At 38.0% G+C, this 27,500-nt stretch overlaps 1 protein-coding gene across 2 annotated transcripts; it reads right to left on the reverse strand.

Annotated features, from left to right (window-relative positions):
* Positions 1-12,655: 12,655 nt before the first annotated feature.
* Positions 12,656-26,571, reverse strand: Rab9b (RAB9B, member RAS oncogene family). 2 transcript variants are annotated; one of them, XM_021252393.2, is made up of 4 exons: positions 26,230-26,571; positions 20,976-21,072; positions 17,303-17,365; positions 12,656-16,132 (listed from the first exon to the last, which is right to left on the reverse strand). In XM_021252393.2, the coding sequence occupies exon 4, from the start codon at positions 16,088-16,090 to the stop codon at positions 15,485-15,487; it is 606 nt and encodes a 201-aa protein (XP_021108052.1). In that variant the 5' UTR covers positions 16,091-16,132; positions 17,303-17,365; positions 20,976-21,072; positions 26,230-26,571; the 3' UTR covers positions 12,656-15,484. The 2 variants fall into 2 exon arrangements, with proteins under 2 accessions (XP_021108052.1, XP_004875144.1); XM_004875087.4 differs by lacking the exon at positions 20,976-21,072.
* Positions 26,572-27,500: the final 929 nt, after the last annotated feature.

Below are 27,500 nucleotides of genomic sequence, written 5' to 3' on the forward strand. Positions count from 1 at the left end.
TATAAAACTCTTTACTGAAAACAAGTAGTGACTCCTGTGTGGCCTTCCTTCTGGTGCTGACCTCTTTTGCCTTCATGACCCCCTCCATTCTTCCCATAATAACATGCAGTGGCTCTGTGGTTCACCCATTGTCAAAGGACTTCCTTGAAAAAATAACATTTTCTCTTCTTCCTTCACTGAATTTTTCACATTTGAGGGGCAGGCCTGAGCCCAGGGCCTCTAGACAGGGGGCAGAAGCTCTAGAGTCTCATAGCCACTGAATGACCACAGTGTGGATCTGGACTGTCATCCTCCTCCAAGCTGTAGTCCAACCCCGGAAAGCCTACTCCTGCCATTGCTTCCCAGACTTAGGACCTTCATAGTGCTGAGGAGTCAGAGAAAATCCAGTCATAAGACTGAAGAGACCTCAGCCTTCCATCTGGGCCACTGGGACTGTGCTTAGCTGGCACCATGGGACAAGTTATCTCTAATTGTAGCTAGAGGGCCAGAAGCCACTTAGGGAGGAGGGCCTGAAGGGGGAGAGGAGATGGAGCTGCCTGTGCTAGCTCTGCCAGTAACAGGTTGGTAGGTCCAGGGCACTGTCAACGTTCCCTTCACTGGAATCCTCTCTGCAGGAGGGAGGTGGCCCATGAGGAGCAGGGCTCCAGAGTGTGGGCTCCAGGGCCAGGATGTGCCATTCATATCCTAAAATCTCTGCATCCTCCAGGGTGTCAGACAGTGGCCACCCATTTAGCCTGACAAAGTTTCAGTCCTCTCATCTCTAAAACACCGACAACAATAGTGCCTACCTCAAAAGATTGCCCAAAACACATATAAGGCAGACAGCAGTTGGCCCAAATAAACAATAAACATTGGCTACTTTGTCTCCCATAGCTTAGTTCTTCCAAAGCTTGACCTGCTGAGCAGTGCCTTTCCAGGCCTGTCTTTCTGGTGGAAGATAACGTTTGCTTGCAATTTGGCTGAGTCACCCCTTCAGAATATATGTAGATCCATACCTGTTTTGTAAGATTTTATGCAAATGCACATGAGACCACTCATGTCCTAGGCATCCTTGGAAACTCCCATAGAAACCAGTGCTCCCACCACTCACCCAGCCTCTGCACACAGCAAGTGCAGACAAGGACTGAAGACCCCTCAGGGAGGCAGGAAAGCTGCAGAGCCAGGGCAAGAGCGGCAGACAGAACCAGGGGCTCTCCTTGCCCTGGCCTTGGGTATCCAGCCAGCCAGCTGGAGGCATGGCCTTTCCCCTGGCCGCTTACCCAAGATCTGGCTGCTTTGGCTTTGATGTTTGCTGTACACTTTGGGAGTGACTTAGGATCCTACCTAAATACTGCAACCTATGGACATGGGGCCCAGTCCCTTGCTTTGTCACCTTTCAAGTCATTAGAGGTGGTCATGGCCTGAATGTTTTTGAAATTCATATGCTGAATGGAACCCCCAAAATCTGCCATGACGATATTTGAAGATGGGACATTTGAGAGGTAATTAGGTTCACATGAGGTCATGAATGTGGGGACCCACAATGGGCCCCCATAAAAGGTTGAAGAGACTAGAGCACTTGCACTGATATTCTCTCTCTCTCTCTCTCTCTCTGTGTGTGTGTCTCTCTCTCTCTGTTTCTCTGTCTCTCTCTCTCTCTCTCTCTCTCTCTCTCTCTCTCTCTTTCTGTATTGGACACAGCAAACTGGTAGCCATTTGCCAGCTAGGAAGAGGAGGGCCTCAGCAGGAACCAACAGTACTGCCATCCTGCTTTTCAGGTGTGATAAACTCTAGACCTGTGAGGAACAATTTTGTTGTGATGGCGTTTCTAGAAACCCTGCCAACTCAGCACTTAGCACTGGCCCCATGGAGGCACTGCCACTCAACCATTATCGGGTAGGGGGGGCACCAGCACCTCCCATGCATTCTTTCATTTGTACACTCATTCAGCACTATTTAGCCACCATGTCCTCTGTGCCCAGCCCTGTGCTAGATGCTGTAGGGTGCACAACAAAGAGATGAGCGGGCCCATCCTCCACTTTGTGCGAGCTCAAGTCTAGTAGGGAGGGGCACCTAGCAAGAACCATTCACAGGAATGTGAGATTACAAACTGTGAGGATTACAATACAATAAAGAAACAGGGTGCTGTTAGTGCCTGATACGATTGTGTAGGAGGCCAGGAGAGAATTCAAAGGTGGTGATGTTTAAGCCTCAACCCCAAGAAAGAGAAGAGAGCAGCCAGGCTGCCGTGCAGGGGAGATTGGTGCAGGTGGAGGTGAGGTTGATCCCTGCCAGAGGTGGGTCCCTGTCCCCAGACCTGGACATTTGGAAACCCTTTTGTCTTGGCAAGGCCGGACTCTCTGAGGTCTGGATGCCTATTGGCTTTCACTTGTTTAACAAACTCTGCTGCCACCCAGGCTTTTTCAACTCCTAACCTTCAGGCCACCTGTGTCCCAGTCACCAGGAAGACTTGAGGAGGTATAGATGTCTGGGCTGCACTGCCCCACAGACTGTGATTAAACATATTGGGATGGAACCCACAATTTGCGTTTTAGCACAGTTTCCACTTGGTTTTCCAAAAATCGTTTGCTGGTCTTATTATCCCAATCTTTTTAGGCATTTACAGCATAACATCTAAAAGCAATGGCATTACTTGCTTGACTTTCCTATTTTCCTGTATTTTTATCACCTCACTGATCACTAGTGTATAGGAGTCATATCGCCAACTCCTACCACAGTCCCACCCATGATGGCACTAGAGTAGTCATTCTGTAACACAAATTTAAACTTACCACTCCTTTGCTTGAAATACCTTCTTTGATTCCTATTACTTTCAAAATATGCCCGCCTTCCTTTATATGTCTTAAATCATATTTTTGCTTTTGCTTCTCCCTCAACTTCTGCTTCTCTTTATTTTTACAACTCAAATATTGCCTGATGTAGGGTAGATGTTGAGAATATATTTATTTCATTATTAGAATAATGAGGGGCTAAAGTTGTCATATTTCATTGAAGGACCTTATAATATTTTAATCTTAAAAATAATTTCCAGGAGGGAAAGCGCTGTCATCACATACTGGAAGTTCTGTGTCATAATTAGTACTTGTTTTCAGTAGTCCTAGGATGATGCAGAAGAAGTCATAAGTCAGAATTTACTTGGTATAAGGAATTATTGCCATTTTTGCAAGATGCAATAGCCTGCTTTGAGAAATGATAGGTCTCCTGTGACCTGAGATGTTCCCACAGTGATTCCATAAATACTTGTCAGGTAATTGGTGAAAGAACTCAAGCTTTGTGTGGAATTTGGACAGAATGATCTACTATTCTTGAAGTCATAGGATTATGTTGGGGAAATAAAGGTGAAGAGGGGATAGAAAGAGCATGAGCTCTCCATTCCAGTGAAACAGAGTAGTGTAGTTCACTGTTACCATATATATCACATCTGTATGTACTATACATAAAATATGTATTTTCCATGCTATCAAATAGGCCTCCTAATAAGACACTTTTTTTGTTTCTTTGATGGTCCAGAAAGCAATTTGGATTCTTACAATGTCTAGGGGTCACCATGATAAATATTAACTCTCATTATAATATCGAAGTGTAAAAATACCACTTAGGAAAGATCTGTGCCAGACTGTCAGATAAACAAACAAGTCTTATTACTGTAACTAAATAAATCATAGAGATAAAAACAATAAAAAGGGCACCAGGCACAGAGATAGTAACTCTCCAGCTCAATTTAGTAAGTACAATATAATTGTATTTGGACAAAGAACCATGAAAATCTAAAACAAACACTACAGATTAGGAGGTTCATTTGATTGAAATATAGATAATAAAAAAAACTATTATATTAGTCTTCTTAGGCTGCTATAACAAAAAAGCATAGATTGGGTGGCTTAAACAACAGAAATTTATTTTTCAAAGTTCTAGATGCTAGAAAGTCCAAGATCAATGTGCTGGCATATTCAAAGTCTAGTGAAGGCTCTCTTCTTGATTTTCGGACTATTGCCTTCTTGTGGTAGCCTCATATAGGATACAGGAGAGGGAGGGAGGGAGAGATAGAGAGAGAGAGGAGAGAGAGAGAGAGAGAGAGAGAGAGAGAGAGAGAGAGAGAGAGAATACTATCATGAATGTCCCACCTTCATTACCTCATCTAGCTCAGATTACCTCCCAAAAACCTTCACATGGAGGATTAGGGTTTCATCACATCAATTTTAGGTGTCATAAACATTAAGTTCATAGCAGCTAACAACTACTACAAAGTCATAATTAAATAGCAATTTCCATGATTATTAATAGGTAGTTTTTATTTTACCTTTACATAAAACAAACAAGGATAATACAAGACTGAGAGCACAGTCTTGAAGATCATCTCTGTCATGTATCTCTTTCCTTGTTTTATTTAGTAGAAATAAATTTATTTAGGTTTTAGTTCCTTTCTTAATTATTATTCAGACTATTAAAGACTTGGGAAGTTAAGGAAAACAGCTCTGTTTTTATCACAGTAGCTTTGTAGTATAGTTGCAGGTTGGGGATTGTGATACCCCCTGCCATGTCTCTGTTACCTAGAATTGCTTTTGCTATTCTGGGTCTCTTCTTGTTCCAAATGAATTTTTGGATTGTTTTCTCAAGGTCCATGAAGTATGCTGCTGGGATCTCAATTGGAATTGCATTAAATCTATATAGCAGTTTTGGAAGTATGGCCATTTTCACTATATTAATCTTTCCTACACAGGAGCAGGGGATGTCTGTCCATTTTCTGATATCATCTTCAATCTCTCTTTTCAAAGTGCCATAGTTATCAGAGAAGAGGTCTTTGATTTCTTTTGTTAGGTTGATTCCTAGGTATTTCAGTTTTTTGGATGCTATTGTGAAAGGAATTATTTTCCCTATTTCTCTCTCAGTGAGTCTGTCATTCATGTAGAGGAAAGCTATTGAGTTTTGTGTGTTGACCTTGTAACCAGCTATTTGACTGAATTTGGTTATTAAGTCTAGAAGACTTTTGGTGGAGTTCTTGGGGTCTTCTATATAGAGTATCATGTCATTTGCAAATAATGACAATTTGACTTCTTCATTTCCTATCTTTATTCCTTTTATTTCTTTCTCTTGTCTAATTGCCGTGGCTAATGTTTCCAGAACTATATTGAACAAGAGTGGTGATAGTGGACAGCCTTGTCTTGTTCCTGATTTTAGTGTGAAGGATTTCAGTTTTTGACCATTTAGTATGATATTGGCTGTTGGTTTTTCATAGATGGCTTCTATCAGTTTGAGGTAGAGACCATCTATTCCAAGTTTTTGTAGGGTTTTGATCATAAATGCATGTTGGATTTTGTCAAATGCTTTTTCTGCATCTATGGAGATAATCATATGGTTTTTGTCCTTGGCTCTATTGATATAGTGTATTAAATTGATTGATTTGCATATATTGAACCGTCCCTGCATCCCTGGGATGAATCCCACTTGATCAGGGTGTATGATCTTCTTGATGATCTTCTGCATTCTGTTTGCCATTATCTTATTAAGGATTTTTGCATCTATATTCATTAGTGAGATTGGCCTATAGTTCTCTTTTTCAGTTGGGTCTTTCTCTGCTTTGGGGATCAAGGTGATGATTGCTTCCAGGAATGAATTTGGAAGTATTGCTTCCCTTTCAATTTCATTGAAGAGTTTAAACAGTAGTGGCAGCAGTTCCTCTCTAAATGTCTTGTAGAATTCAGCAGTGAAGCCATCAGGGGCCGGGCTTTTCTTAGTTGATAAGTTTTTAATTACATTTTCAATTTCATTGGTTGATACTGGGTTGTTCAGAATTTTTAGGTCTTCTTCGCTCAACTTTGGTAATTCATATGTATCTAGGAATCTGTCCATTTCTTCTGTGTTGTCCATCTTATTGGCGAATAGTTTCTGGAAGTAGGTATTAATGATCCTCTGGATTTCTGCTGGGTCTGTTGTAATTTCACCCTTTTCATTCCTAATTGCATGGATTTGGGCCTTTTCTTTCCTTTTTCTGACAAGGTTGGCTAAGGGTTTGTCAATTTTATTGATTCTGATCTTAGCGATTTTCAATAACTTTTATTTATTCAATAAGTCAAAAGGTACTGAGGAAGCCCATCTTCTCAGTAGTTCCTAGAGTTGCTTCCTTGGAAAGAATAACAAGTATACAACTGATTCTAAGGAAATTTCTTCCAGGCAAGATCTGCTTGTTGTTGATTGCTTCTGCTCCTTTCACTATCTGAAGCCTAAACCATGCTTTGCTCGGAACTGAATCTTTCCTTTCTTTGCTTGTTTCTACTTTCCTCCCATCTCTATTACTGTGTGTGCTTCCAACTACACTGCTAACATCCTGGCCCTTCACAGAGAAGTGTGCTGAAAATAGTCCTGGAATGAGAAGCAGTAGACAAGTGTTTGAAGACCTGATAAGTCATTGGCTTGTGGAGCCTTCAAGAATTTGCTTAACTTCTCTGTTCCTCAGTTTATTATCTGTAAAAAGAGAGGACTGGATATATTATCTTAAAGTGTGTTTCAACTTTTTGTCTAAACTGGCACACATATCACTAAACTTCCTGTGTGTGCCTCATTCCTGAGCTGGAATCAACTTCTTTTTTGCAGAATTCTTCTAAGAAGAACTATTTGCATCATTAAATACACAGAAAACCTATTCTTTGAAATTCTTCTTAATAGATTTTAACCTTTGAGAACACATAAAATCCAATATAAAAATGCAGTATTAGTCATGAAAAGGGGAAAACCTACTTCAGCATCAATTTTCAGTCTTAATGTGAAATAAATCTACTAGTACTAGATAGGGAGCTGCTGATCAATATCTTGAGGGATAGAAATAATTTATTTCTCATGTGTTCATTGTCAGATATTTTGCTAGACATATTGTTTTTGGTAATCCTCACACCAATTGGGTTAGGAAGACATCACTGAAGAAACTGAGACTCAGAAAGTTATGTAACTATCCTAATATAACACTTTCATTTAGTGTCAGACTGGGATTTGCATTCAGGAGACTAAAATGTATATTTTCACAATATTGTGAAAACAACAAATACAACTAAATTGTATACTTTGAAATGGTTAATGTTGTATATAAATCTCATCTCAATTAAAAAAGGTAAAACAATTTAAATATTAGAAAAAGTGTGTTTGCAGTTTGTGTCAATTTAACTGAATCACAGTGTGGTAAATTAGTAAAAATTAGTGTAGTAAATTAGTAAAAAAGTGCCTAAAAAGCAGCTTTGCAACTAGCCATCTCCATGACTTTAATGTCATAGCAGGTTGTTTAATTGCTCCTGACTTCAGATTCTTTGTATATAAAATAAAGGAGACCTGGACTAGATGAGTAATTTCTAGGTGGCCCTTCAGCTTTTACAGTCTGTAGTTTAATGTGTTTAGTCTATGGCAGAACACTAAGTGGTTTCTATTGTCCTCTTGTGGGTGAAAGCTGAATTGTCACTATAACTGTATTTGTGTAAGACTTCAGAATTCCTTGTTTATTACAATAAAAACGATAAACTCAGTTCAAACCAGTTATTTGATATCATCCAAATAAAGCATTTGTATGAATATTTTGCTTTCTATCAGCTCTTTTATCATGTTGACACAAGCTTAAATTCCTAACCTTTCTAAATAAAAATAGTATAATCTCAAATGTGACCAGAAACAAAGCACATATTAAACAGACATTTCTGTCTCTCCTATTCATCATAGTTTTCTATTTTATAAGAACTTAACCCTTTCAATAATTTGTTGGTATATTTAAAGAATACCATAAATGAAATTAAATGCAAGAGATATGGTAGAGAATTGCAGAAACCCAACAACATGAATAAAATCAAAGATTAATGTTCATAACACGAGTTCACAGAAATCAGTAAGAAATGAAAATGAATTTTCATCATCTTAACTAGACTAAGAAGCAGAAGGGGCCATTTACTTAAGAACTTAAGAAAAAATAAAAATGGTGACTAGATATATGCACAACTCTTATTTGCAAAAATATTTTAAAAGACAAATAAAAACATGAGATTTTTCACACATTAAATTGGGCACATATGGTTAAAAAGGAGAACATTTCATATGTAAGGATGTTTGGGAAAATAAGCCTCTTATTCTACTTATGTTGTTGGCATTCAGGACAACTTTCCACAAAGTAACTCCCAATATATGTTAAAAACATGAACACATTCATGTTCTCTGATACAGAAATTTCGCTTACAGGAAATAGATTTGTGAATGAAGATTAGTGTAGAGATCTTCACTGCTGATTTATATTATAAAAAGGAGACAGTTGGAGGGTGGGCATGGCGGCACATGCAAGTAATCCCAGTACTCTGGTATCAGGGACCTCAGCCATGGGTCTGGATCTCCTGCAAGGCAATACGGTACAAGAAAGAGTGAACAAAAGACACAGAAACAAGACTTGAAAGCTGAGTCTTGGCTGGTCCAAGCTGCTCTGGGCAACAGAGACAAAAAGCACCAAAGACTTCCAGTATTTATTCAATCGTGAGAAGAAGGAGAGCAAGGTAGGCTTCAGACATCTGGCAATAGAGTGTGAGGCATGTGGCACTAGAGGTTATCATGAGCAGGGCTGTAAAAGGAAGGCACTGCTTATCAGGGACCAAGATAGGGTTGTAATTAAGCAGCAACCCATCAGGTCAGTAGTGGAAGCTATAATTCAGGGAAAAGAATTTAATTGGGGTCACACTGACTTCAGCTGGAAGCTAGCTCAACAGGGCCCTGCCACTTCACAGACCAGGACTTAGACCTACATGACAGCCATTGGCAAAGGAGCTATGCTCATCCAACTCTGCCATCTGATGTGCCCATATGAGTCACATAGGCTTTAGTTGGACTCCTAATATAATGCAGTCTAATTATGGAAAAGCAAGAAGCTTGTGCCACTTATATCCTGCTAGTACTGAGCAGGGTTGTCTACTACACTCTGGGAGCTTGAGGCAGGAGGATCCCAAGTTCTAGCTCAGCCTGGGTAAGTTAACAACTTAGACAGTCTCTGTTTAAAAAAAAAAGATAAGGGACATAGCTCAGTATGAAGGCCCCAGGCCTGAGAGAGAGAGAAGGAGAGAACCAGTCTAGCATAGTTATTTGATTGCATATGTTGTGGTGAATACTTCAATACAATATTATGTAAACATTAAATATAATTCCTAGAATAAAATATGACTTAGAGAAAAAAAATACATATATATGAATGACAGAGTCTTGCTATGTAGTTGCCAGCCTCGAACTCACTATGTAGCCCAGGCTGCCCTTGAGCTCATGGGAATACTCTTGCCTCAGTCTCCTGAGTGCTGGTATTATAGGGGTGTACCACCACGCCCAGCTAAATTCAGTGTATATTAAGTGAAAAAGATTATAATCAGCATGCACAGTACTACATGGATTTTCTTTATATAAATATATTAAAAATCTACACTAAAAATGTTAAATCTGCTAAGCCAAGAGGATCACAAGTTCAAGCTCAGCCTGACCAACTTAGCAACTTGGTGAGACCCTTTGTCAAAAAGGGGAAAAAAAAAAAAAGCGCTGCCTCAAGCTCCATGTGAAGGCCCTGGGTTCAATCCCCAGTACAGCAAAACAAAAAATAAAAAAGTTAAATGTATTTATCCTGGAGTAATAAGATTACAGATAACTTTTAATTTCATTACATTGCTTTTCTATTCTTTTGTTTCCTAGTTTTTCTGCCATGGATGTCTATAATTTTTATAATGAAAAAAAAGACAAAAATTTTAAATGTTTACTGGTAACACTGTTTTCCAGAGAGAAATAAATGGAGAAAGAGAATATTCAAAGGCTACTAACTCTTGTTCATGTATCAGAAGAGTCTGATAAGATTATACAGGACACAGCCCTGCATATACAGTTACTAAGGCAGCTAGGAACAATGTAAGGGACAGGAGAAGTACAAGCCTGTCTCTCGCTTCCTTGTGAGTCCATCATAGGAAGGCATGATTTGTATTTTTGCTCTAATCAGTACAGATAATTTTTAATTAAGACCTATTTCTTTCATTAAGGCAGCATTTTCCAATTTATTTTTATTAATCAATTCAGCACAGCTTGGCAGGTCTGGTTAAAATTCAACAGTGCTATAGTGAGACTCATTAGAGATTTTCCCATAGTTCATAGGGCATGAAAGAACTGACAGATTACCTAAAAATATATATTTTCACACACAAAATCCACTGTTTCGAAAGGTATTTACATATGGGTTAATCATAATTCTGTGTTTCTTTGGAGAAGACAAAGAAATTTATAAGAACACACAGATCACTGCAGCAGTTCCTCTATGACTAAAGGTGATAACTTCATATCTTAAGCCATGATGGTTAGTCTCATTGAAAACACTAAGTACCCTTTCATCCTCTTAAAAAAAAAATCTTGCACAAGCCGAGGATTTAGCTCAGTGGTGCCGCACCTGCCTCACAAGTGCAAGGTCATGAGTTCGATTCCCGGTACCACCAAAAAAATAAAATCTTGCACAAATATTGTCCTCAGCACCAAAATAAAAGATAGATTGTTGATCATCAGGTTTTGTAAGTATATAAATAAGGGGACATTGGATAATCTTTCATTCTCTACACACACCTAGCATTTATCAGTATCTTTTACCTCTCTTAATGAGAGAAGGCAAAGAATGAGGGCTCTATTGATGTGGAAACTTGAGAAAAGTAAAGAGACCAGTTTAGAAAAAGGGAACATTAGTGAATATCCTAAAACATGCATAGATATTAACATTTTATCAAAAAGTGTAGGTTATGATCTGTATGATTATGTACCTTCCAAATTCATATGTTGAAACTCTTAACTCCAAAGGTGAAAGTATCAGGCAGTGGGTCCTTTGTGGGGTGATTACCCCCTATTGAGTGGGATTAGTGCTTTGATAAAAGAATCCCCAGAGAGATAGATATCTCATCCCTTCCACACAGTGAAAAGTCATCATTATGAATCAGAAATCAGGCCTTCACCAGACTGTGAATCTGACAGTACCTTAATCTTGGAATCCTCATCCTTTAAAACTGCGAGAAATAAAAATCTGTTTGTTTATAAGCTACCTAGTTCATGGTACTTTGCTATAGGAGTCTGGACTGAGATAGTGTAACACAGTTTATCTTCCCTAAAATAAAAAGTAAGCAAACTACTCCACTATAATGAATCCTATATTTCTACAGCAAGGAGAGAAAGAAGGGAAATGATTATCAGGATCACTGAGTTTGAAAAACATTGCTGCCAGAACTACTTTGGGTGATTGAAATGAAAGAAGAAATGCCCTCCATGACTCTCATACTGAAATTATTCAAATTGGTGTCTCAATTTGCCAGTGTGTTTTAAAAATTCAATTATAGGACTAAGGAGAAACCATGTGCTCCATACCTTCCATTTTCTGGAAGAACCATAGCCAAGTTATTTCAAAAAAGTGAGACTCTCCATTATTTCATAAGACACCAAGAGATTTCCCACTGGGTGATGAATCATGCAGGAAAAACATCAAAGACAGAAAGCTAATTTTCTGCTCTGAAAATGCTAGTTTTGAGTGAGAAAGTCTTTTTTATGTGGATCTAGGGATGAAATCCAGAGCTTCATGTATGCTAGGCACGTGCTCTTACCACTGTTACACCTGAGGCCAAGCAAATATTTTCTTAATTGTAAACAGATTTTATTGAATTGCATACTAATATTCTGAGGCTAAGCAAGTCCTTCTTGATGGACCTGTAAATTTATGAGTTTCTATAGCTTAAAATTTGCATCATTGTAGCCTAATTTAAGGGATTTGGGGTGTGATATATGAAGCATGATGTGACAATTTTATGGCAAAGATAATGTTTTCTTCCCAATTTCAACTCACAAAGTTCCAACTGGCAAAAGTAGATAGAGGGAAGAAGAGGAGTAAGTCAGTGGCAGGTGGAATCAATGTGATAAAATTGTGTGTAGTGGAAGCAATTTTGCATCCACACTTTAAAAGTCACCATTATGTATGTTCAAACCATTTGATACTAGTATATCTTTAATGTTCCGTATGTAAGGGCACAAGAATAGAATATTTAACCTAATTATCCATTGTTTTCTGATTTGTTTAGCATATATTTTTACATTTTTCTAAGGTCTAGACCATTCACCAGTCAGGAAAATAAAGGGTACTGGGTGTGGTGGCGCATGCCTATAGTCCCAGCACTTGGGAGCCTGAGGCAGGAGGATCGTCACGAGTTCCAGTCCAGGCTGGATTGCATGAGTTCAAGGCCAGCCTGAACTACATAGTGAGACCCTGTCTCAAAACGGAAACAAAAAGAAAAAGCACAAAAATGTTTTTTAAAAACAAAGAAAAAAATAAAGGGAGTATGTATATTGTTTGCATTTTATGATAGTTTAACATTTATTTTAAATTATAATGAAGAAATAAAGTGGAGAGTTAATGTCCAATTTCTAGTCTCAATCTTCTTTGTGCATTAGAAAGTGGTATAAAATAAAATAAATCTCCCAGTTTGCTTCCCTATAAATATTGCAGTATTTGCCTGATCACTTGGTGGGGTTGCTTGGAGTATCAGAAGAAATATGATCCAGGGGGCAATCAGATGCAGTATGAAAGAGTGACTTGATTCAGAAGTACTGTCTGCCACATCCATCAATTTTTCAAAATGAGAAAGGGGAGAAAGAGACACAATCATTGTATTTTGGTTATTCAAAATGCGCTTTTTATTCACTTTAACACAGATTAACAGTTTTACAATTGAAAGAAAATATCTGATACATAATTTTGAGATTTTTAGCAGGACCTGCACCAACAGGATTGTGGAATGCCTCAGGATAAAGTCAAGATGGCTGAGGCAGACACAAATAAACCAGAAATTCATTCACTGAAGACGTATGGAATCTGAGGCCCCCTCAAAAGTTAGCCAATACATGAACATAAACTAGATAAATATTTTGTATGATGTTTTAACAGATCTTTGAAAAACAGTGTCTTTCTAATTAGAAATATAGTATTCCAAAAATCTAGTGTTCATTAAAAAATTATTGAAAATATTGCACTGCACATTCTAGGGTACACAGTCAATACTGAACTTATGTGCACAGATCCTGATATTCACAGATTTCAGCTTTTGGTGTTTTAAATCTTACCCAAACTCTATGTCAGCACTAACTTAATGTTATTCACCAAAATATCATTGTTTTTGTCACTCTATGTTAAGTGCTCTCATTAATGTACTGTGTTTTAATTTGAAAGGAAAAAAATTGGTATGGCTAAGAACAAAGGGGCTTCAAGTGATCTGATGATAAAATTAATCCTTTTCATAGATGAAAAGGATGCCTATGAATTGAACATCTACATACTTTTTTTACTCAAATGACCACATACCACTGTAGGAGACAAATACTTTCGTGAATTGATGGAGGTCTTTACAAAGGCCCAAGATCTACAAATAGAAACTATTACAAGCAGAGTGCAAGTAGAAAGAGAAGGCTCCAGGTCTCATGCACTTAAAAATAATTATCATTTAACAGATCTGACATATAGATTTTCACCATAACATGACTGTAGGAAAATGATCATAGAACTTGAAAACCAGTGTGGCTGGCTATAGGCATGGGCAGAATAGGAACCAATACTTAAGAGCTATTGGGTTCCAGTTCTGGTTTTGACTTCTGGCATCAAAGTTAATTGGACAATGCCATCAAGATTCCATTTTAATTGGAAATATTGAGTACAACTAGTTGAAATACTGTCTTCTTCTTGTCTATGTGGCCAAAAAGTCCCAGAGCTCTTAAAGCACATTCGGTCCCACATGTAAGGCTGATTTCATATGTGGCTACAATGGAGAGTTCTAGGCTGTATTCCTGTAAAAGCCCCCCCCCCGACCCAGATCTGTTTTGGGGATCATTTCTAACTCTCCCTCACTACACTGGGTCCCAATTTTTATCACAGATATTTTAAAGTACAGATCAAAAACTATGTAGAACAATAAGAACAATCAACAAGAACTAGAGCTCATACTCATAATACTCTACATACTTGGCAGTCATGATCATCAAAAATTGTCAAACCATTTTTGTTTTTAATATAGTGTCTTCAGGATATTTGTTTCAGAGATTAAGGATTTTAAGGATTTTACCTGCCACAGTGCAAAACAAAAAAAATAGCTATGTAGTTGCTGTTAATTAAAGGCTGATCACAGAATAGTTTGAGAATTTTTAAAGTCTCTCTTCATAGTCTCAGCTGTTACCTCAAGATAAATATAACCATAACATGGCATTGAAGCAGTTTATAAATTTACAGAACTTAGAGCTGAAAGGGACCTTATACTAAACATTTAACCAGTAAAAAATTCTTTTTATAATGTTTTTAACAGATGGTCATCAGTGAATACTTTCACTGGAAAGGAGTTCACTATTAAGGCAGTCTATTCCACTGTTGAACTACTCTAATAATTATGAGAAATTCATCCTAATACAAGGTTAAAATCTCTTCTTTTGTCATTTTCAACGTCCGAGTTTGGCCAGCTGAATATACAGTGCAACATACAAGAAATAAGTCCATTTTTATACAATAAATATTTGAGTTTAAGGAACATTGTGAAAAAAACCATTATCTCCCAATCTTTTCTGATGCCTTCTTCATTAGCCAGCATGGTAGACCACAGCAGAGAGCAGTGCACCCAAAGCCATATACTAAGCAGCACTGCTAAATTGCTAACAGGTTGTAAGAGAAGCAACATCTCTATGCAGCAACAGTAAATTTACAAAGAAAAAGCAGACCAACCATTTATTTGCAAAGGTGATTGGCATATTTAAGCACAATCTATTCACTAGTATCCTGTGACTTCAAATACATGGATTATAATAAATTTCCAGTATCATTAGAGTATCCCTTATTAGGATGGTATTGTTTTGAAAAGAGCAAATGGGAGTAACCCATACCTAAGAATTTAAATAAATCAGTTTGCATCATTACACTTTTACATTTCTCATCATCCCTTTTTATACTTCAAGCTTAAGAATCCTTGTTTTCATTATTATTTTTTCTGTAACACAGCTCAGTCTTATTTTTTTCTCCTTTGGCAAATATGTCAGAAACTGCTTGGCAAGAGTTTGATAGTGACATTTGCTAGTTGATTAGTGGAACATTTTAAGGGAAGCTGTAGCTCCTTCACTCCTTCATGTGGCTGGGTTCTACATTTCAACAGTGATTTAAAGATATTTAAATCTCTCAGGAGTAAAACTTTCTGAAATATCCTGAGACACACAAAAGGGAAAATAGCAGAAATCACACAAAATACACTTGGCTCAATAAAGCTTTTTAAAAAAAATTTTAAAGCTTTTTTTTAAAACAATTGCTCTACAAATTCAATTTGAAAGGCTCTGTTTCACAGTCAGAACCTTATATTTACCTTTTTTATGTGTTTGTGCACACTTAGAGGGGCACAGTAATTCTTACACCACAGACTGCCCAATTTGGCGCACACTTTTTAAAGGCTCCTTGTATTTAACAGCATGAAGAACCTGCTTTGGAGCCACTGTTTAAGTCAATGGTATGACCTAACATGCAATGTTCCAGCTGTTCCTCTACAGCCAACACCTGCCTGACAGCTTCTTCAAAGGCCACTGTCACATTAGTATCATCTTTGGCACTAGTTTCTAGGTAAGGGTAATCACCATTCTCCATGCACCAGGCTTTTGCCTCCTCAGTAGTCACTTGCCTATCCTCTTTGTCTATCTTGTTACCCAGAACTACAAAGGGGAAGTGCTCAGGGTCTTTCACATCTGCATAGTAGATGAATTCTTTTTGCCAGTTACCTAGGTTCTCAAAGCTCTGCCGGTTATCCACACTGAAGGTCAAGAGGCAGCAATCTGCTCCCCTGTAGAAGGGCGTCCTAAGGCTCTTGAAACGTTCCTGCCCTGCAGTGTCCCAGATTTGGAGGGTTACAAAGCGTCCATCTACCTCCAGATCTCGATTTAAGAACTCTACCCCTATAGTGTGAAAAGCCTGGGAGTCAAACTTATTAGTTACATAACGGTTCATAAGTGAGCTTTTCCCAACTCCACCATCACCCAAGAGAATGACCTTTAAGAGCAAGGATTTCCCACTCATTGTTGCAGCACCAAACAGGGAGGAGTTTATAACCAAGCGAACCTGAAAATAAATAAAAAAGTAGGAGGGAAAATAGTTAAATCTGAAGCAGAATTCAACCCTGAATTTCTCTGAATTATGTGGCCTTCTAATTTTGCTTCTCTTGATTCATGCTCATTAGTTGATAAAACAGCAGAAGAAATAAAATTCTTTTTGTGTAATGGGAGGAATAAGTTTTGTTTTTCTGAGGTCTCTTGCCTGTGCCAGGGAAGTGGCTTGAATGCCATGAGTAAGTAATAAGGCAAGTAGCAAATGGTCCTGCACCTTGCTTCAGTTCTGATCCTATTGTAGGGGAAAGAGCCTAGAACAGAATGACACTCAAATGTGTGACTCTGTTAGCTTCCAGTTTGGACAGTTCCAAGTGGGAGGCAAATAGTATAGAATAGGTGTGAGACATGAAGTCTGCTCCTGAGGGACCTAAGAATTATTGAGGAGAGAGATCTGTGTAAGCTGGATTCTTAATTCTGACAGTAAATGTCTGGCTCATAATTAGACTGGACCCTAGAATATCGATGAAAGTAAAAAGTCAAGTTTCTTCAGGCATTTACTCCATTTTACTTGAATTGATATGGACACCCTCATAAGAAATGGATCTTTCATAATCTCTTCTTCATGGAACAATGGTATTTAAGTTGATGACAGTTGACTCATACCAATAAAATAGATATTATTAAGGACAAAAATCTTGAATAGCTTACTAGTTTTGTATTTAGGATCTAATTCCATAATAGTAACATATGAAAATACATGGTAAAATCTAAAGTGCTAATAAATATACAGCACCTTTCTTGCTACCTCCACATATGTATATATGGAATACCTAGAACACACCTTAAAATAAAAAGATCAAATGTTGACAGAACAATAATTTTTCTTATATTCTGATAGGTACTTTCACACTAGGCCCACCATGGGAACTCAATAATGATGATGTTAATTGGGTAATATTTACACAAGAGACACATAGGGATGAAAATTAATCACTAATCAAAAAAGTGCATGCAAAAGAGCTTCTTTCTGGAAGCACACACATATAAAATATAATTTTAAAAACTCAGCCCTTAAAATTATTTTGGAGTACATGAGTACAAAATATATAGTCTTTCTAAATATTTATTAATATATCTAGTTAAAATATCAAAATTTTATAGTTTGCCCCCATAAAATACCTACCCAAGTTTTTGTCACAATTTTTCTCTTTCTTCTTGTTGTGGCTTTATTCTTTTTTGGCAGGTTCTGAAAAACAGAATGGGAAATAGTATTTTAAAAATCTATAATAAAATAAAAGTAAAGCTATAAATAAAAAACATGTTCAAGTCAAGGAAAAGAACCCCAGAGCAATTTTAAGTAACCCACAGAAGATGTTTGTTCCAAATGCATTTAAGATTTCAAAATGTTACAGATGTTTAATATGCACAAAATAATTTCATTGTCAGAAATTTGACTTGTCCTAATTTTAGTGTAATTTTTTGTTTTATATTATCTCTCCAATGAATTTTCCATTCAAAGTAAAAGTGAATCAAAGAAAGTCGATGATAGTCACAATATATGATATTCAGGAAAAGGAAAATACCGAGGACTCTAAGATATATTGACATTTCAAGTCAGAAATGAATCTCCTTCCCACTACACCTACCAACACTCCCTCTCCAAACACATTATTAATGCACTCACCTATATGCCTCAAAGCTGTCTCTGCAATTGATTCCACATAATGAAAGAAGAAGAAATATTTGTGGATTTCCTATTTAAAATTGTCTTGATACCAGTTTTAATATTTAGCTGGCCTTTATGGTATCAAAAATGATATGTAGATTTAACAAAATCCCCATCAAAATGCCATCAACTTTTTACACAGAAATAAAAAAAAAAAACAATTCCAAAATTTACAGGAAGCAGAAGAAACCCAGAATAGGCAAAGCAATCACGAGAAACAAGAGTAAAGCAGGAAGCATTACAGTTCTAGACTTCAAGTTATTCTACAAAACTACAGTAGTAAAAAACAGATTGGTACTGGCACAAAAACAGATGTATTGACAGAATAGAATAGAATAGAATAGAATAGGAGCAGAAGGATGCAGAAACAACCCCAAGTACCTCCCGTCATCTAATTTTTGACAAAGTGGCCAATAATGTATGCTGGAGAAAAGATACCCTCTTTAATAAATGGTGCAGGTGGGCAGGGGATTTAGCTCAGTGGCACCATGCCTGCTGCACAAGCGCAAGGTCCTGAAGTTTGAGCCCCAGTACAAAAAAAAAAATTGTGCAGGGGAAAATGGTTATCCACATGCAAAAGAATGAATCTTGATCCATATCTCTCACCTTATAGGAAAATCAAATCAAATGGACCAAACACCTATATATAAATACAGAAACACTGAATATACTGGAAGAAAAAATTGGTAAAACTCTTGAAGATATAGGCATAGGCATGAACTTTCTGAGCGCAACTTCAATTCTTCTAATACCAAGAATCAACAAAGGGGATTATATCAAATTAGAAAGCTTTTGCACAGCAAAGAAACAAGAAATAGAATGAAGAGACAACCTACAGAATTGAAAAAAAAATTTCCCAGCTACTATTCAGACTGAGGACTAATATCTAGAATATGCAAAGAACTCAAAGAAAGTTAAAACTGTCTAAAATAAAAGACCTAATAAAAATTGGCAATCAACATGAATAGACACTTAACAGAAGAAGAAATACAAATAGCCAATAAATACATGTAAAAATATTCAGCACCTTTGATCACTAGAGAAATGCAAATGAAAAAGAATACTGAAATTCTACCTTACTCCAGTAAGAATAGCCACCATCAAGGACACAAAAAACAACAAATGCTGGCAAAGTTGTGGGGAAAAAGGAAGCTCATTTTTGGCAGTTATATAAACTAGTACAACCACTTTGGAAATCAGTACAGAGATTTCTCAAAAAACTAAAAATAGAAATTCCATTTGACCCAGCTATACTTCTGCATATCTTCCCAAAAGAGCTAAGGTCATCATATTATAGCAATATATGCATATCATGTTTATAGCAGCACATTCACAATAGATAAATCATGGAAGTGGCCCATATTCCTATCAACAGACGAATGAATAAATAACGTGGTATATATACACAATGGAGTATTATTTAACCATAAAGAAGGATAAATTCAAGTCATTTATAGGAATTATGGATGGGTCTTGAGACCAAAATGCTAAAAGAAATGTCAGGCACAAAAAGTTAAATATCATGTGTTTCTCTAATATGAAAGACCAAAAATGTAAATAATTTAAAGAGGAGACTAGAGTTATGTTAAGAAACAAGGAAGTGAACTCTGTAGAGATGGAAAGGGGATGTAGGGAAGGAGGGAGAAAGGAGAGCAGGGTGGGGAAGGGGAGTAAAATGATCAAGATGAAATATGTGTATGTATCAAATCCACAAGACAAATGTAAAGGCTATACACTGTAAACATGTACTAATAAAAAATTTAAAAATACTTAGCTAGCCTTATTAAATTCAAATATACCTTCACTTAGTATAGTTACCCATGGCAAGAATCTTACTGAAGCAACCTCATTAGTTCTGGTCCAAAAGAAAAACAGTTCCACTGTGTTTGTGGCATGTTCTTTTTTACTGAGGACTAAAAAAAAAAAATCTTTAAAAAATATGCTTCTTAATAATCTTGTTTTTTTCAAAAATAATCAGGAATTAATTAGATATGTAAATCAGTGATTATAGATGTAAAGCATATCCTTTAAATTGATAGTCTAGTTCCGTACCTACTCTACAAAATTCTCAAATTTCCTACAATTTCTGGGCTTTTTGTCTTCCCTTTTTCTGCTTTAAATCTGCTTTGATTGGAATTAGCTTTCTCTCTCTCTCTCTTTTCCTCCCTCCCTCCTTCCCTCTCTCCTTCCTTCCTTCCTTCCTTCCTTCCTTCCTTCCTCCTTCTCCTTCTTTTTGTGGTACTGGGGATTGAACCCAGGGTCTTCATACTGAGCTACATCCCCAGCACTTATTTTTTTATTTTTTATTTTGAGACAAGATTTCACTAAGTCACTAAGTTGTTCAGGTTGGGTTCAAACTTGCTAACCTCCTGCTTCAAGCTTCCATAGTGCTGAAATTACAGACATGTGCCCATATATATGTCTGGTTTAAAAAAACATTTCTTTTTATTTAAAGTAGGAAAATTTATTGGGGAATAGGAATGGGAAATAGGAATGGAGAATAAGAATGGAGAATAGGAATGGCTGCTAAGAGACAGGGGGGGGGGGGTGTCCCGAATGGGTTGACCATAAAAAAACATTTCTTGAAACTGAAGTGAAACAAGTGTTAGCATACGTCTTTATTTTATTTAATTTTGGTTTGGTTTGGTTTGGTTTTTGCAGTACTGGGGATCAAACCCAGAGTCTCATGTATGCTAGGCAAGTACTTTACCACTGAGTTCCACTCCCAGCTCATATATCTTTATTTTTTATACTGCCCTGAAGGATTATTTTACAGTGCATATTTTTCTTTTGTTTTTTTTGAGACAGGGTCCCATTATGTAGTCTAGATGGCATCAAACTGACTACAAAGCCCAGGCTGGCCTTGAACTCATGGCAATCCACCTGCCTCCACCTCCCAAGTACAGTGCATAACTCTTGAACTTTCATTTTTAAAACATAATAGAAGAAAGTACAAATTTGGGCCACAATAGTGATGGTTAGTTTTAATGGTGTATGCTAAATGAGTTTCTTAAATTCCTAGCAAATAGGTGTTTACATCATTAAAAAGTTCACTAAATCAATTTCCCAGCTGTATATAAACTCAATAGATGGGCCAAAGACTGAGTGAATATGCAAACCAAATACTCACTTCTAGGAATAATGATGATGTGAATACTCCTTAAAGTCTTCTATGAGGTTTTAAGGGAAGGAACACTGCTAAACTCCTTCCTTGAAGCTAGCATTACCTTAATAACAAAACAAGAACACAGACTCAAAAAATTGCAAAGAGAAGAAGAAACACAAACTACAAGCCAATTTCCATAATGAACATGGATGGAAAAATCTTCAATGAGATACCTGCAAATAGAATGCAACAAATCTTTAAAAAGATCATACATCATTAACAAGTCCACTTAATCCCAAGGATATAACATGGCTCAACATACGTAAATTGGTAAATGTAATACACCACATAATGATAAAAATCACATGATCATCTTAGTAGAAGCAGAAGAAGTCTTTGCCAAAATCCAAAATTCATTCATGATAAAATCCTTCTGAAATTAGACATAGAATGGTTACCTCAAATTGATAAAAGCCATTTATGACAAACCGTCTGACAACATTATAGTAAATGGGGAAAAAATGAAAGCATTCCCTCTCAAATCAGGAAAAATTTAAGTGCATTCACTCTCATTACTCCTGTTCAGTGTTGTATTCAAAACTTTAGCTGGGGCAATCAGGCAAGAGAAAGTAATGAAATGAATTAATTTAAAGGAAGAAGTCAAATTATTCTAATTTGCAGATGCCATGATCCTTTACATAGAAGATCCAAAAAAAGCATATTACTGGCACAAGAACAGACATGGTGACCAATGGAATAAAATAGAGAATGCAAAAACAACTCCAGGAAACTTTAGCCATCTACTTTTTGACAAAAGGGTCAATGACATACTCTGGAGAAAAGGTAGCAGCCTCTTTAACAAATGGCACTGGGAAAACTGGTTACCCATGCACAGAAGAATGAATCTAGATCTTTATATTTCATTCTGTACTAAAATCAAATAATAATAGATAAAAGACATGAAAACATTGATTCTCCTGGAAGAAAAAAAAGGTAAAACTCTTCACAACATAGGCATATACAAGGACTTCTTGAACAGAAACCCAACTGCACAAGATATAACACCAAGAAGCAACAAATGGGATTATATAAAGTTAAAAAGCTTCTGCACAGCAAAGGAAACAACAAATAGAGTGAAGAAACAACCTACAGAATGGGAAAAATTTTCCCAGGTATTCCTCCAACAGAGGACTAATATCTAGAACATATAAACAACTCAAAGTATTAGACTGTCAAAAATAAAAGATCTAATCAAAATATGAGCAATCAAAATGAATAGACATTTGTCAAGAAAAGAAATACAAATGACCAATAAGCACATGAAAAATGTTTACAGTCACTGTAATGAAATATGTCATGGTTTCTGTAATGTGAGAGACTGCAAAGTAAGTAATTTTAAGAGCAAAATAAAATAGATATGGTAGGAAACAGGAAGATAGACTCTGTGGAGATGGGAAGGGAATCTGGAGAAGGAGAGAGAAGGGAAAGCAAGGGTGAGTAGGAGTAAAAATGATAAAGATGCCATATGTATTTATACTAATTCTTCAAGGTGATGTAATTATTATGCATAGCAAACATATACTAATCTTTAAAAAGGAGCATTGTGGGCTGGGGATTTAGCTCAGTGGTGCAGCCACCTGCCTTGCAAGTGCAAGGTCCCGAGTTCGATCCCAGGCACCAAAAAAAAAGAAGAAGGAGCCATGAGCTGATTGAGGTGCCAACAATCAGGAGGACATCAGCATCTTTCTCATTGCTACAAAATTCATTTATTCATGAACTTGGGCAGATTAGTTAATCACTCTTTGTTTCAATATCTTTGTATACAAAAAATAGAGTTGATAATACCTTCCTTACCTAACTCATAGGATTTATTGTAGAATAACTTAGAGTTTGTAAAGATTTTAAGCATTTCTTGAAAAATTTTGTTAGAGATTTTTGTTCTTGCTCTTCCATCTCCTTTCATTCACTAGCAAGAGCCTATGACTCCCTATTAGCCCTTTCAGTATTAACCCTGTTACTTGGAAGGTAACACGTCTTCCTTTTCTCTTCCATATCCTAAGAATGCCTTACTCCCCAATCTTCAGCAGCTGCATATGGCACAGGATCTCAGCATTGGAAGGACCTCAAGGATCTTCTAGTCTAATCCTATTGTGTGTTGCGTCCTTACCATAGTAATTTTTAATCCCACCGCTGCTGTCTTCAACTCCTATTTGTTTGCTAGCAGTATAAATGAATGCAGTTTAGGCGTATCTCCTTGCCTTCATTCACTAAATCCTGCAGAGTTTTTCTTGAAATATCCTTTTCTAGTCCTCTACTTCCATTCTTCTTTTTAAAAAATGGGGTCTCATTATGTTGTATAGGGTGACCTCAAATTCCTGGGTTCAAGAAGTCCTCTTAACTTAGCCTTCTGAGTAGCTAAATTACAGGAGCATGTCAGCATGCTCAGCTCCATCTCGATTTCGACCTACATCTCCTCACATCTAATTTATCATGAGAACTTCCTGGCTGTTCTCCCATTGACTGTAGTTTCTCCTCATCTGATCTACTTCATGAAGCTTCACCACTTGAACACTCACTGGATACAGATATGGTTGGAAATGCATAAACATTTAAGGCAAAGACTTGCCCTGAAAGAGTCAATAAATTAACATATACAAGCTTAAGATTTCACAGTATGGTAACTACTCTCCATAACAATCTAAGAAGTATTATTTCTTAGAAAACTAGAACAGTATGAAAGTTCCAAACACATAGAGATGATTAATGTTTGAGGAGAGCAAAGTGCTTATTACCATAATATGACCATTACCTATTGTATACATGTATCAAGTTATCATACTGTACCCCGCAATATGTCCAAATATTATGTCTCAATAAAAATTTCATCCTTTAGAGTAGACATCATATCCCTATACTACCTGATTTTGTTAACATACTATTTTCTAAGTATGACTTAACCATTTTTAGAATAGTAAGAGCCCTCTTTGTATATGTCTTTGAAGCCCCTGCATCTTGTAGGGTCAAGATCCCTCATAGAGACAATCAATAAATATTTGTACATAAATTACCAAATTTGGCAGGTGCTCAAAATTATTGCCTGTGAAATAATGCCAAGGTACAATAGAGCCATAGTTCTTTAAGATGTCCAAATATTATTATACATAAGATGACTAGTGAGTAAAGTTATGAATTTAACTGGATCATTTTTCAGGCAGGACTTAATAGAAATTGCACCTGTTGAGAGTCAATAGAAATGCTCCAGTTTCCCTTTCCCTACCTTTATATTTTTAAAATATATATTTCCTACAGAATTATTCCTACCAAAAACAAGAACAGACTGATTATATCCACTTTATGTTTTTAGTAGATACTGTCATCATCACTCTAACTAACTTATCACTCAAATGACTGGGAAGTCCTTTTTTCCATATTTAAAAAAAGAAATAACACAATATAAAAACCAAAGAAATGAATTTTCCTCCCCCAGAATATGCCAAATTTAATCCAAATTTTAAGAGAAGGTAACATTAAGCAATAGGCTTCTTTGATAGTACATTATCAAATACATTTAATGGTCAAGTGAAATTTTGTGTGCATCCCTTATGAGTTCTGTATCTGGCTAGGAGTTGGACCAAATGCAAATGTATTCTTTTCTGTGGTGCTGGGGATGGAGTCTAGGGCTTTGCACATGCTGCTCAGCAAGTGCTTACTACTGAATTACACTGAGCCTGTGGGCTAAGGTATTTATTCTGATTTTGGTCCCATTCAGAGAAAGTTCTGGCTTTCATTAAAATATCCAAAAAATGCAGTTTCCTTTTCCTATCTTTGTCCACCCTGTCCAAACAGATTATCAAGCACTATATAAGGATAATTTATTCACATTTTAAAAATTAAGGTTGCAGTCTTGGACAGTAAGGTGCATTTGGAATTCGCATAACCAATACTCCCTAGCTCTTTGTTCTTCAGCACACTTGAAATCTTTTGAATCTGCTGCCTACACCCACACAAGCTCATAAAATTATTCTATTTAGCTGTGAATGCTTGGGAGTGGGGGTGGAGGTGAGGGAGGAGGAAATACAATGAAAAGTTGAACCTTTTGAAAATAGTACATTTTAGTGTTATGATAGAGCGAAGAGGCAGACAAGTAAATTGGTAATGCCAGTTCGGTTGCCATGGGGTGAAATGGTGTTCAAAATCACCAATGCAGGTTGGGAGCAAATCTTGAGAGGGATGTATACTGCAGGGTTGGGGAAGGGAAAAGCAACAGGGGAGGGCTAGGCAGTGAGTGAGAGTGACCCTGGGGAGGCCATGGATGGAGTTGTGGGGAAAGCCCATCTTGTGGTGATACACTGATTGAGGCCATTCAACTCACTGTTGAATCCTGGCACAATATGTGGAATACTGCACTGGCAAATTGGGTGCAGTTTCCTTTAATGTAGAGACAAATCAGCACAAATAAGAAATGACTGAATTTTTGAAACCCTCTGATGTAAATGTAGATTATTTCCAATACAACTTGATGCTTGGTGGTCGTGCTGGGGGTTGCTCCATACCAGAAAAGCCCTGTGACGCACTGAATCTATTTTGCAAAGCTAACAAGTTATCAGTTACACACATGCTATGAGTCTAAATACCACTGCTGCCATGCTCCTGAAACACTATTCCTACATTCATATCTTATCTGCAACTCGAAGGGTCCAATGTGGAATTTCATGTCTAACCTTTCACTACTCATGACAGCTCAGGGGTTATAAGCCAAAAGACACACTAAAAGGCAATTTGGCACTGTCCCTAGGCCACTTCTTTCCAAGTACACTGTCTGCAGAAAAATAGATAAGGTTTTGATGACATTAAAGAAGCTTCCTCAGACCAGGGATGCTAACATCTCTACCATAGGGGAACTATGAGCATTGAGGCCTTAGAAAGTGACATGTCATGCATAATCTCAACTACCTCAGACCCAGGTCTTTCACTTCACCCCTAGCTCTTAGAGGGAGTCCGCTATGGCGCATGCGCACTGAGCCACACCCGCTCCCCACGGAGCCCAGGGCCTCTCTGCCCAGCTTTGGCAGCCCTCCACATTACTCAGCAACGCCCCTTCCACCTTCACCTACCCCCAACTCCAACTCTAACAGCTCCTAGTCTCCTTTCCCAAGGTGCGAGTGGCCCCAGGGATAACTTAGACCGCCCTTCTCCCTCTTCCCACAGGCCCCAGCCTCCTTGCTTCCCGGGTCGGCCAGTCCTAGCCCCCTTTCCTGCCCACGCACGGGCACCTTACCCAACACAATGGGAAGGAGAAAGGAGAGGGCTGCGGGTGCCAGGCAGATCAGCTCTGAGAGCCGTGAGCCGCTCCCCAGCGACACAGTCACCGCTCCTGCTGCCGCCTTGTCCTCAGTGGGGCAGCAAGTGCAGCTTGGACCACGGTGGCCTGACAGCTGCTGCTCGCTCCCGCCGCTGCAGCGGCGCAGCGTCTCGAGCCCGCGCCTGGCAGGGGAGGGGGCGGGGCCCGCGCCTCCTCTTCAAGCCCCTTTCTTGGAGCTAGGGACCTGGCACAGAGGCCTGCTGCCCTCCTGCTTGGAAAGCGCTCCCTAGCTGGCTTGTTCTTCCTCCATGCTCGCTGTCCAGCCCTGGTCTCCCTCGTTCTCCTCCCCCTCCCCTGGTCTATTAGGCACAAAAACAATGGCCCATCAAACAGTACTTTCCGCTCAGCTCTTCTGTAGCCTGGGGCCTACGCCCTCAGGGAGAGGTAGCCACAGCCCTGTTTCTGGCAATTAACCTCCATCTACTTTATACACCAGAGCTTTGAATCTTTTCAATTTTGCCAAAGGATTAACACACACATCCTCTTGTTTCAAATAACCCACGAAAAGACATGATCACAACACAGTGGACCCTGTATCTGGCTACTGCTCATGGAATTCTCTTGGCAATCCAAAAGGAAAGGGCCACTCCTGTAGCTCAGGCATAGAAGACCCAAGGTTGTTTACCCTCCTGTTACCATTCTAGAGGACCTCAGCATTACCTGAGGTTCCTGAAGTAGCTACTGGTATAGAATTCAGTCTTCCAATTGTGTCTAGATGCACAGTTGTCTGTTTCCTGTGATCCTCTGGTGCCTTCAACTAGTTTGTGATCCCTGCCCCGCAGAAATAAAGGAAGACAAATTTGCGGTGGTCATTTAGCCTGTATTCCACCTCTCCACCAGATTTATCTCTTAAACTCCTTCATTGTCTGAAAACCCATGCCTGTGCTTGTATGGCACTGCCTGTCACTCGTCCTGTGCCCTTGTAAGGCCCTCACACGTACTATCTCTCCATTCAGGTCACTCTCTTCCTACTTTTTCACCACTCAACCAATCCCCGTAAGTCCCAGGTTAAATGTCATATCTCAGGATAACCATTCTCCATAACCTCAGAATAGAGCCAGTGCTTTGATCCATTCTCTTATAGCCTCTTGTAGCTGGCTGTATTTTTACTTCATGACACCCATTTATGATGATATAGTATATTTAAATGTATGATTATTTGATTGACACATGTCTTCTGCTAATAA

Source organism: Heterocephalus glaber, unplaced genomic scaffold (assembly GCF_053883595.1).
Source record: "Heterocephalus glaber isolate CG9 unplaced genomic scaffold, H.glaber_assembly_v1.0 deba00001613, whole genome shotgun sequence".
Lineage (NCBI taxonomy): Eukaryota > Metazoa > Chordata > Mammalia > Rodentia > Bathyergidae > Heterocephalus > Heterocephalus glaber.